The sequence below is a fragment of the Rhipicephalus sanguineus genome, chromosome 7, assembly GCF_013339695.2.
Source record: "Rhipicephalus sanguineus isolate Rsan-2018 chromosome 7, BIME_Rsan_1.4, whole genome shotgun sequence".
Classification (NCBI taxonomy): Eukaryota; Metazoa; Arthropoda; class Arachnida; order Ixodida; family Ixodidae; genus Rhipicephalus; species Rhipicephalus sanguineus.
Window position 1 is genome coordinate 32,663,062 of NC_051182.1, and position 12,526 is coordinate 32,675,587.

General features: G+C 46.7%; 1 protein-coding gene across 1 annotated transcript in view; it reads left to right on the top strand.

The window, feature by feature from the left end:
• LOC119399377 (E3 ubiquitin-protein ligase RING1) overlaps positions 1–11,849 on the top strand; it is a 37,584-nt gene extending 25,735 nt beyond the window's left edge. Inside the window, exon 5 of the mRNA XM_037666189.2 lies at positions 10,431–11,849. Within this exon, the coding sequence (XP_037522117.1) occupies positions 10,431–10,651 (221 nt within the window). The 3' untranslated portion in view covers positions 10,652–11,849. The remainder of the gene's footprint in view (positions 1–10,430) is intronic.
• The last annotated feature ends 677 nt before the right edge of the window (positions 11,850–12,526 follow it).

Sequence of the window (12,526 nt, forward strand, 5' to 3'; positions counted from 1 at the left end):
ATGGACACTAGTTCGAGTGAGGCGGCGCGAAATGCGCCAAAGGAGTGGCGCAACTCTGTCGGCCACTCCAAAGAAGAAAAAAATTCCTGTTGCGGGGCCTGGAAAGAGCTCCATAACTTCAGGGCACTGTAAACACACAGCACTAACTTTCCACTCAAAATGGATACGCAGGTATTGCAATGGAACGTCAGAGGTCTTCTGCATAATCTAGACAACATTATTGAGCTCCTGCATAAATTCAGTCCAAAAGTGCTGTGTGTTCAAGAAACACATCTTAAACCGACACACGCAAACTTCCTAAGACAATATGCCATATTCCGCAGGGACCGTGACGACATAGTCACTTCGTCCGGTGGCGTGGCGAGCATAGTTGAAAGTAGCGTTAGCTGCAGGCAACTCCATCTGAGAACGCATCTAGAAGCAGTCGCTATTCAAGCGGTGCTTTTTAAAAAGCTAATCACTGTCATTTCATTATACATTCCCCTGGGCTATGGACTTACTAGAACTGAATGCCAGAACCTAATTGATAAGCTTCCTGAACCTTATTTACTTGTTGGAGATTTCAATGCACGTAGCACACTTTGGGGAGATTCTCGTTGTGATGCGAGAGGACGACTATGGAAAATTTCCTGTTCTCTACTGGTGCATGTCTGCTCAACCAAAACGAGCACACATACTTCAATGCCACACACCAAGCATACTCATCTGTCCAATTAGGCATCACATTCAGTACTCTATTTTCGTATCTCGAGTGGCGGGATATTAAGAACCCATATGGGAAGTAATAACTTTTTATTTAGTGCAGAAAGACCAACTAAGGCTGGTCTGCCTCTCAGTAACACTTGCACCTAGCAAAGCTTTCTTGAGTTGCTTAACACATCGCATGTGGCGATCGTCCCCGCCGTTGCACTCAACTTTATTTCGCATTAAGCGAAGCATGTTTCTTGTTTCCGCTGCTGTCGTCACCCCTTGAGTAGCTGCGTCGACACTACCGCGATCACCATGCGTGACGCCGCGTTGTTTTGCATAAGAAAATGGTGAAACCAGCCAATGTTGCAGGTGAGATCAGCGTAGCCCACCGCGAAGTCCAGAGAATAGGTCTTCTTTGTCAATGTTTTGACTGGAAGGGGCTCCTCTTGCAAGATGCAGCCACACAATCAGCGCCGGTTTGATGTGCGGAAACTTGATGTGCAGAAACTTCGAGCCTCGAATCCGCTTCTTTGATTAGGGCTACCTTTCTTTTCAGCATTAGTGACTTGCTTTGCTTTGGCGGCGTTATCCTCACCACATCGCATGGCCGACAAAAAAATCTGCGCGACGTGCCTTGCGTAAATAAAATGCTGAAATCACATCTCTGACGGTAAACAAAACAATGTGTACGACCCGTGCTAATTTGCAGGGCCTGCCTCTGTGCACGTCTACGGCGTCACATGACGTGACACAGGGTTGCTTGACAAAGTTATTACGCCGCTAGGTTTCGACTTCACTTTCGGGAACAGTGTCCACTTCATCGTAAGCGCGGCAGCCTCGCGCGAGCCTTGTGAAACGTACGACATTTTGTCGCTAGTATTTTGTGAAACAGTTCGACGGTGAAGCTTTTGTTCCACTCTCAGTCAAGATTTCGAGATAGCCGAAAGTGGGCATGGAAATACTTCGAGATAAAGGGCAATAAATACATTGCACCTACGGAAAATCGTTTGGTACCGTGGGAAATTTCACTTTAGCCGATTTTTCGAGATATGCCAGTTTGAGTTAACGAGTTACCGTATATACTCGCATAATGATCGCACTTTTTTTTTTCAAAAAAATTGACGCCAACTTCGGGGTGCGATCATTACGCGGGGTAAATTTTCCGTGAAACAATATTCTGAGCACCGAAAACGCAAAGAAGTCGCTGATCTGAATTCTTACGATAGCTATCATGAACATAACCAAAAATAAAAGTAGAGTAAGGCTTACCTTTGTAATAAAATGCACGCATTACGCAGGAGCTACATGCATGGAACACTGCCCTTTTATTTTTGAACTCTCTGACCCCCTAACGTTCATTCTGAGTCCGAAGCGTCACTGGCGTCAGTGTCGTCGCCACACGATTCCCTGTCGGAATCGGCAGTGTCTTCACTGTCCCACAGACGGTCATCTTCTGTCCCGTCGAGCGCGTTGGAAATGCCAGTCTTCTTAAAGCTCTTGACGATCACCTCGTCGGAAATGGTACTCCACGCTTCGAGAATCCATGAGCAGAGGACTTCCACGGAGGGTCTCCTGATTTTGCCACTTGGCGTGAAATCGTGGTCGCCCGCCGCCATCCACTCTGCGTACAGCCTCCGGACGTTGTCCTTGAACGGTTTGTTCAGTGACACGTCCAGAGGCTGTAGCAGCGAAGTTAGACCCCCAGGGATCACTGCGATTTCCGTGCGCCGCTCCTTCAGCTCGGTACAGACACTGTCAACGAGATGGCCCCGAAAGCTGTCCAGCACAAGAAGTGAAGGAAGCAGAAGCGCTCCTGCTCTTCGCCCCCAAACCGTCTTGATCCAATCGACCATGAGGTCTGCCGTCATCCACCCTTTTGCTTGAGCGCGGATGTGGATGCCACGGGGAAAGTTTCCCTTCGGAATTGTTTTCCGCTTCAGAATCACGTACGGCGGCAGCTTCCGCCCGTCTGCCGTCACTGCGAGCATCACGGTGCACCGCTGCTTCTCCGCACCACACGTTTTCACGAGCACACTTCGAGCACCTTTCTCGTTCACAGTAGTGCTTCGAGGCATGTCAAACGTCAACGGCGTTTGGTCGGCGTTGCCTATCTGTGACAGCAGGAAACCGTTCTTCTGGCGTATCCTCGTGACGAACCTGTGAAAATCGATCACTTTGTCTTCGTACGCGGATGGAAGTCGCTGGCACAACGACGTCCGCCGCCTCAGCGACAGTCCATTCCGCCGCATGAAGCGTGTCGTCCAGCCGGAACTGGCGCGGAAGTCCTTTGTGGCTATTCCCAGCCTCCGGGAAACTGTGCACGCCTGCGTCCGTACCATGTCTAACGACACGGTACAACCGTCTTTGCGCATGTCCCTCACGTATTCGAGGACTGCCTTTTCGATGTCAGGGAACTTGCCCGTTCTGGGTCCGCGGAAAGCCCGGCGCGTGCTGTTCGTAGCCATGAGCTTCTCGCACTGTTTTTTCCAATATCGGATCCGGATTTCGTCGACGCCGAAATGTCTGCCGGCAGCGCGGTTTCCGTGCTCTAGCGCGTAATCAAGCGCCTTCAGCTTGAACGCGGCAGTAAAGCTCGCATACCGCCCCATGGTGAAACGGCGCTTCAACAGACGATCACAAAGCACAGCCAAAAAAACGTGGTGTCAGGTGACGCCGTGACGGGCGGCTGGGATGGCGGCGACACGGCTTTTTCAGGAATTATGGGAATGCGTCGGCAGCTTGTTGCTGCGGGATGACAACAGGTCGACCAACAGGCGGCCGCCGCTGTAACAGTGCGGGATAGCAAAACAAACATGGCAGCCCACAGAGCGAAGCGACCGCATTTTTTTTTTCTTCTTTTCGTCAGTCATGGTGGTTGTGAGTACATCACACGCGTCAGAACAGTCTCTTCTGTCTAAATAAGGAATGCTTTCATTTAAATCAGTAAATTTACGGCATTAGCGTAGTGATGCCTGCTTTCAGATCACAGAAACAAAGATGGGCGCGTTCAGCTGCCACAGACATAAAACACATGGTGGGCATTCAGTGAAAACTGCGGCATTTGCCTTTACTGCAATCCTAAATGGCACGTTTCCGCCAACGGTGGGCAAAAATTACGAATATGTTTGGTGCGTGCAGTTCACTTGGCGAGTTTGGAAGAGTTATTAACGCAACATTCGACAGATGATAAACGCGATGATCATCGGCTAGACTTGGCACACGACATATCGATGCGGCAAGTTCGGGGTGCGATCATTACGCGGGGAAAAAGAAAAATCGAATTTAGACGACAAAATTTAGGGGTGCGATCATTACGCGAGTAAATACGGTATTACTGTACACTTGATTAAGTCATACCTCGGTAGCTGGACGCCCACTTCAAAGACACACCACACCGAAGTAATGTTATGCAGACTTGAAATAGGACACACATACAGCACACACGTGTACCTTTTATCTGGTGGTGAGCCACCCAGCTGTGATAAATGTGGCCAGCCACTCTCAGTCCTTCACGTCTTGCTGGAATGCCGGGAACTTGAAGCACTTAGGAGAAAACATTTTCTAGTACCAGTCTGACAGCAAGTCTCACTACATCCAGTAATGTTGCAAGGAAAGGACCGTTTTTTAAATACGAATATCTTTTAAGATACTTAAAAGAATTTCGTAGTTTTCACATCATATACACAGGTGATCCATAGCACGGCCTCTCAAGAGAGGTCGATGTTGCGGTTGTTTCATTAAGAGAAAGCATCTACCTCAGGGCCCTTGGTCTCAAGGGCGTTCGTGAGGTTTTCGTGCTACCTTCACATTGTATTTTAGTATCACAAGCACTACTCATTTATCTTCATCGCGCTTAATTCACGCCACTGTCATGATTTTAGCAATTATATCTTTGACGCACCTTCAGTGCAAACAATTTTAGGCCCTTATACAGCCACCTAACATCATCATTGATCACATCCCATGCCATGACCTAGCGCTCTTTGGCCACCACTGGCCCTTGTGCCATAAAATACCATATATCATCACTAGAGGCCGGATTTTTAGGCATTAAAAAAGCGTGTTTTAGGCGCCAAAAATAGGCACGCAAAACAGCGTTTTAGGCCTCTAATATTGTAAATATAGGCACAATAAATTTTTACAATAATGCAAATAATTTCAAAGGAAGATGTGCGCGATGTCTATTTACGACAGGAAAACAAGAAATGTTATTGTTTAAGGTGGCACACAGACACCAACAGTTGAACGTAGACGCGTACAGTTGTCCTTTGTCGCGTACGCTTTGCAGAACGCGGTCTCCCCGCTTATTTTGTAGCCTGGTGAGTCAAGCGTCCACTGTCAGATCAACACACACCTCTGTGCCTTTCTTTTCGGCACGACTGAGGGGGTAGAGCAGGAGCAGACATCCAGATCGCTATAATACCAGAAGGAGGGGATTCTTCCTATTGGCCGAGTCGAATCGCGTAGAACCAGTCGCTCCCCAGGCGGTGAACACATTAACCCTTTCCCTACTGAGTTTTTTTACCAAAAACAATACAAACTTAGGGATTTTTTCTTTGCCGATTTTATTGTACGTGTCTTAACTAAAAAAACTAAAATTTAAAGGCGGTTTATTCGCAAGGTACAAGCGAAATAAATTTTTTTGGACAATATGCAGAGGATTGGCTTCACTGCACCACGGAAAGTGCTCTAATCTCTCCTGTCTTCGGTGCAGAAAATGCCTCCGAAATTGAAAAAATAAACGCAGCTACAAGGGCGCCCGTGAAAAAAAAGCTTTGGACGCGTCGGTGGGGGCTTGTGTACACCAGTGGTTGTCGAATGGGGTTCCTCCGCGGCGCCATCGCCCGCAAAAAAAAAATGTTTTTGGAGGCTAGTTGTGAACTGTTCCCAGTTCCAGGTCCTGCTCCAGGAACTGTAGCAACATTCTGAACAAGATCGCCTCGGCTGCCCCAACGCCTCAATTAAAACCTAAGCCTGCTACATCAGGCTTAGGTTAAAGCCTAAGTATGCGTCCCATTTCTTTGATGCTAGCGGTTGTTTCTGGGAGTTGGTTAAACTAGAGAACTAGACTAGGTTGAATCCCATGCAGTTCTGAACAGTCAATGTTGCGCGGTAAAATGAGTAACAGGCTCAATCTGCACCCGGAAGGGAAAACTGAGGCTGAATAGTGTTCATACAGGCGCCAATTTTGAAAATGGGCATTTTAGGCACTTCTAGGCATTTATAGGCACTATAAAACACTATAAAAGCCCTCCTTAGCCTCTAATTCATGCTCCTATATCAAAATGGCACGATAGGAGCGTAAGGAACAGAATAGGCACTTAATAGAACTTTTTGTTGGGCTAGTTGGTACATGCTTACTGAAAAACCAAAAAGACGCGTACCTTCAAGGAAAAAGTAAGGACAGGACAGAAAGTAAGGACAGGACGCCCTTTCTGTCCTGTCCTTACTTTTTCCTTGAAGGTACGCGTCTTTTTGGTTTTTCAGTAAGAATAGGCACTTGCCTAAAATCCGATCTCTAATCATCACAATGCAAGGATAAATTTGACGATGACTGGGCCCTTTGAAGAAAGCCCGCCATTTTCTCGAGTGGTCGTTCCGCACCGTTCACTCCGGCCAACGTAGTTCTTTCCACACACCACTCGATGCATACTTCTCACGGTCTCTTACACCGCACCCACACTGTTCTTGCATAACAACCTTCCGCCCACAGAAAATATATATCTTGCCTAATGGTGCATTCCACCAGTCGATCTTGAGTGGCGTATCAAATCTTTGAGAGTAATAGATTCAGTACGGAGTGACTTAGTCCAGATTAACCAGCGAGAAAAACATCCATTCAAAGTCTTCTTTGGGAGTTGTTTATGTAATGCATAAGTGTAGCGTTTTAAATATAAGTTGCAGCTTTCCCGAGACAGTTCTCTTCAGGCAGCATAGGCATGGCATCATTCATCAACTTTCTAGCGTACTTCAGGGTCTGGAACAGTCCCCTCAGCAGGTGCATCCCACAGACACCAAAACGCGAGTTTGTCGTTAAATTTTTGCAAATGTGAAATCGTCCTCATTCATACAATCCTCCATGTCAACCTTTTATGCTGTCCCAGAGGTCCACCACCGTGAAATTCAGCGAAGCCTTCATAGGAAGTGTTATCTTTCTACATTTGTTTTTCCAGCCATTGTCAACATGCCCTCGTTTTCTATCACCCAGCGCAGGAAGTAGCAGCCACCAACTAGCCCAATTCATGGCTCTCTTGAACATTTGTTTTGCACTGCCGGTACAATGAATTCATATGGTTCAGATAAATGCGCATTATGCAAGGATCGCTAGGCAGCTCAGTGGTTAAGACACTTGCCTTCCTGGCTTAGGGGCTCGAGCTTGAAATCCAGCACTGCTAAAAAAATTGTTAGTTAGGTAGTTCGTTAGTTCATTATAGTGATGATCGCCTTACATGACATAGGGGCGGACAGACCATAGAAATGCGTACACATTTAATAAACACACTTGGCACAAGGCAAAGCAAAGCAATAGTTGTCACTTTGCTTTGTACTGCACTCTAAGAAAAAACTGAGTATTCGAGGAGTGTTTCTGCCATGCAGCTGTGATTGTCATCTACCTCGCATGCTTTCCTTGTGTTGTCACCACTGTCCCAGTGCTTATTAGTCATGAACGACGTGCATGCTATCAGTGTGACATAGCTTTCGTGATAGAAAAGTGGCGAGAGCAGCGTTTTCAAGGAAGGAGATGCAAGCAAGCCAGGTGACTATTCTCGTTCCATGGCAGAAATACTCCCAAAACACTCATTTCTTTCTTAGAGTGTGGTAGTGCACCTTGGTTCCCAGGTGCCCCACATTCTCTAGTCATAGTGCTCTATTTTGGCTTTATGCAATGACCTTCAGGCACCTCTGAGGCCACTGTGAAAACACTTTCTCAAATACCCTTTCAGGAATGTTTCATTTAACTTTACCCTCGCCCATTCAAAGGAGGGTAGGCAGGGATCAAAGGTGTAAACCCTAACAGAGATGTCAGTCCTGCGCACACAACTGCACAGGGTTGCCAACATCACCTCAAAAAGCGCTGGAAACAGTCAAGGAGCGCACCCAATCCAGAAATGACTGCAATGTTTTATTTACATGTGTCATTCCCGCTCACACTGGACCAGTGAGATGCGCAAGCTGGAAGCGTGGCACTTTCGCACGTTCAAGGTGCACACTGCAAAGTTTGCCTCTTGCATTTTTAAATTTGAGCATGTCGCAACGTACCGGGCTGCCAAAGACACTGCAGAGTCTAACCAAAATGCTCAGCGGAGATGTGGTAATGCATGTAAACATAGGTGCATCCTCGATAAAGTCTGTCATGCCTGCACAGTAGCAACGCAGTTGTAGTTCTTTACGTCCAACACAGCTGTGAGTACTTCTACGGAGACGTGTTTCTGTGGTGTCGGCATGGCCGCCTAGGACGCCGACACCAAAGGAATGAAGTACCTGGTGCACGCCAGGATGGCGGCCCCAAAGCAGACAGAAGAGACGCGGCCAGGTGCCGAGCGAAGGACCAATTTTAATAGTGGCAATGGATTATATATATAAGGGTGATGCGCCCCCTTGGGGGCAAGAGAGCAGGTTTCAAAACCGAAACCGCAGTATATAACATTATCCCCCGTCTTCTGGGCAAGGATGTCCGTGGATCCTTATACAAGGTTACGTCACGTAGTAAGGAATCCTTATACAAAGTTATAAATACGCAGCAAGGCATCCAATATGAACATCATGCAATGCGGAAGTGCAGCGAGTCATTACGTAATGTTTTACATGGTACTATACTATAGTGATTTACTTGTAATACCCCTGTCACACGGCCACCACTGAACTCCGTTTATCTCCGTTCCGCATTGAACTCCTTAATGGAGCTTAACCAGAATGGAGTTGTGGCCGTGCTACACGGCTCGGTGCAAGCTTTCGACGGTTGCCGCGTGGGGCAGAAACAGCGCAGCTCGTCGAAGCGTCCCATATTTTGCCTGTGCAGTCGCCTTTTTAAAGCAACAAAAACGTGTTTTTGTGTGTTGATGAAGTGCTCGGAATCACCATTGCTGTCACAGTGCTTGTCCGTGCGCCTCACACGTGCAGAAACAAATAGGGCGCGACACTTCACAGCGGCAGCTTGGCGAGGCGTTGGCGTGGAGTACAAGCACTAATGTCCGAAAAAATACAACTAAACTGAAATGCTACGCAAAAAAAGAGCAAAATTATAATTGAGCTCAATAGGACGATTTTGCTAGTCCGGTTTTCAGCGTAGCAGTAGCTGGCTGGGAACAAGAGTACTCCATCGAGCCGAAATGGTCATTACCGAACTCCCTCCACCAAAAGCTCCATTTAACTTCCTCAGCGAAATGGTGACCGTGTGACATGAACCCCATCTCCCTCAAGGAAAATAAGAGGGAGTTAAATGGAGTTCACGGCTGCCCGTGTGACAGGGGTATAAGATAGGTATGGTATCATCTTTATACAGTGGTTAATAAAATGGCATTTTACAGCATGATTATCTCACAGTTTCACTTTTGTGTTATCAGCAATTCCTTTGAAAGAGGGATCAAGAATTATCTCCTTTCCTATCTCTTTTGTCTACTGCCCTGTCTTCTCTTCTCTTCTGTTACTTAATTTTGCAGCGTAAGCTGTTAAGAGCTCACAACAGCCTATTTTGGTGGCGTGGTTGTCCTCCGCCGGTCTCCGTCGCAGCTATCCCGCTCAATGGGAAAAAAAGAGGCAGGGTTCATTCGAGATTTGAGCCCACAGACTCTACGTGGCGGTCGAGTATTCTACCCTGGAGCCACGCTGCTGCTTGAAACTGCCTCACAAAAAGACCCCTACGCAGGCGTCAAGTCGGCTGAAAAATCACATTGACAAATTGAATATTGTGTGGCGGAAGGGTAAAATAGCACCAGGTGTCACACAATGTTAACTGCATAATGAGTGGAGTGTATAATGCTTTGCACCCAGTAACAAAGGGCTCAGCCATAACTCGTCATCATCATCAGCCACAGCATCAACAATTTGTGCAGCTTCTGAGGTGCATATATTGCCTTACACACGCATTCTGAGTACCTCGCAACTGTACTTGCAGTAGTTGCCTTTGGAGAGTTTAAAATGGGCTTTACAAAGGCCACTCCTCCAGCTCATGCTGTGACTGTGCTCTGTGTTCTACTCAAGCCTGGTGTGTTTTTGTGGGCAACTCAGCTTAGCTTTTTCTTGGGTATGATATATTTTACCTCTGCTTGGGCTCTCAGGTGTGGTACGTTTTAACCCTTTCCCTCCCATTGACGAGTATAGTCTTCATGAGATTTTGTAACAAAATGACCGATGATGGCTACACTCATCATCGACAAAAATTGGTTCCACATGGAATCAATGAGGGCTATACTCGTTACAGTTGTTTCTTGATGCTAGACGGCTACACTTGTCCATGTTGTGCCATTGTGTTTCGGCTTTCATTCTATTGCCATGTGCCATTCTATTGCCATGTGGTGAAGCCATCTTTGAGCCATTTTTTTTTACGCAATTAGTGAAATAAAGGAGCCCCATTGAATTGAAATAATGGTACCATTTTATTCAGAAAAAAAAAAAGAGCTCTACAAACTGAGAGAAAAAGAATCTAGTAAGCTTGGTACAATTTTTTTTTTTCGTTTTTCACAGTAGGGAATAGATTAAAGAAATATGGTCATGGCTGATGGCCTCTCTCGCACACGCAGTGGACCACCTCTCCAAGTACCTGGCGATGCGCCTGGCCCTGGACAAGTTCGAGCAGGACGCGTCGGCTCCCCGCAGCGTGGCACCGTTCACCATCTACATCGCCGTCACGCCGGGCCAGTTCACTCCCCTCCCGGGTAACATGACTCTCGACCAGGTCAACGAGAAGTACTGGAAGGTCAACAAGCCCCTCGAGATGTACTACGCGCACCGGAAGGCTTGAAGTGGTGGACTTGTAGTCGCCTCACATGACTACCGCTGTGTTTTGTGTGAACGTGGGTGATGTGTGCACTCGTGTGCAAGTGTGCGTCTCCGCCGAGACGCGACGTGGCACAGCTCCGTTCCTCACGGGCTCCAGCGCTTCTCATCACCGCAGCAACTGTGGAATATCGCCGCGTGGAGTGCCTGCTCCGGCGTAGGAGTTGTACAGCATCTATTTTACCTTGACCACCATCCTGTAGGAGTTTCTCAATATTGCCTAGGTGCAGAAACTGCCATTCAATGCAGTAGAAAGCTAGGTAATTGAGGCTTCGGATTGGTACTGTTAAGACGTCAAGTTATTGTTACATCTGTTGCAACAGTTCGTCTTATAGCAGTTTAGTTTAAAGTGCAGAATCTTCTTTTTCCTGTGTTGTTATGTAAGAATACTATTTGTCAGAGCACAAGCACTTGAGCTGTGTTCGTTTATTATGCATCACGAGCATTATAATGCAATACCGAACATAAGCAGGGCTGGTGAGCAGCCATATTTGGCAGTAATGACAGAAAGAATCTAGGTGAACTGTGCATTAGTTTTAATTGTACGCTTTTCTGTGCTTATTGGTATTGTGTGCAGTTAAACTGTGAAGCATTAAAGACGATAGATTTATTATAAAAGCTTCATTTGTGTGGCAAAGTTGTGCCCGGGGCCAAACCACGTTCGCGACAAGCCAAATCACCGTCCCACAGATTTCGCTGTGCCATGCTTGGCGTTCTTTTTCTGGCACCCTTTAGAAAAACTTGCATAGACAGCGGCACCAGTGTTATGCCCCAGGGCAATATTGCAAGAAACTCTTACGCTCTTTCCCTCTCTCACTCTCTTCATCGTGTCTGCGTAAAGCATTCGATGTCGACTCCTGGAGCCAGTGTGTGTGCAAAGTACGACAGTGACGGCACGAGACGAAATGAGAGAAGCGAGCGAACGTGTGATCGGCAAGATGTGTCAATTGACGATTGGCAAAGTGCAGTTCTCCGAGGTCACAGTCCTCGAAGATAGCCAAGATCATGAACACATATTGACAAATGGCATTTCATGCTACAACTTGCGTGAGTGTGATTTTTTTTTGCTTTCTTCAATCGAACATTGAATCGTGTATAATGATGAGCTTGTCGCTCATTGTACATATATTTTGATGCCCAAAATACAGTGCTCGAAGCGTATGGTTTTTTTTTCCATCCTTCCCCGTGCTGCACTGCAAAGTGTGGCAGTTTTCACACACCATTAAGCCTGTTGCTAAAGGGTGCTAGGCTTCCACTTACGACAATTGTCTGCAGTACGGTCAGGTTTACTAGCTTTGTGAAAGCCAGCTGCGTCCAAGACAGCCCTGCTAGACTCACTAAACTAGAGCTTTTATTGCTGCTCAGAAGTGTGCTTCAAGTGCCTTCCTGCAAAAGGTTATGCAGACGCCCTTGAGAATGTTCACGGTTTTTTGCGTTGTACAAGCAATATGATTAGAATTGTTCACAACATTCGAGAATGCTCTGATACACTCTGGCGCAGCTTGTGCCAAGCAATAATGTGACTGCTGCAGCTGGTGAAAACCCGGTTGCTGTGAAAAAAAAGTACGCATGTCAATAGTGTGGTCCACTCTCAATCAAACAGAACTATTGACATGTGGCATTGTCCTACAACATTTACTGCAAGACTTATTCTTGCGAACCACTTTTGGTTTCAGTGCCATAAAAAGTGGATGTGTCATGATGTTTGAGTTTTAATCTATATTCCAGACATGCATATATAAATACATGGCTGAGGCGAAGAGAAAACAAGCCACTTAATTGCGGCTTGACGGTGCTCCCTTTCCTCACGTACATATACATCGGTACTGTGGTATGCACA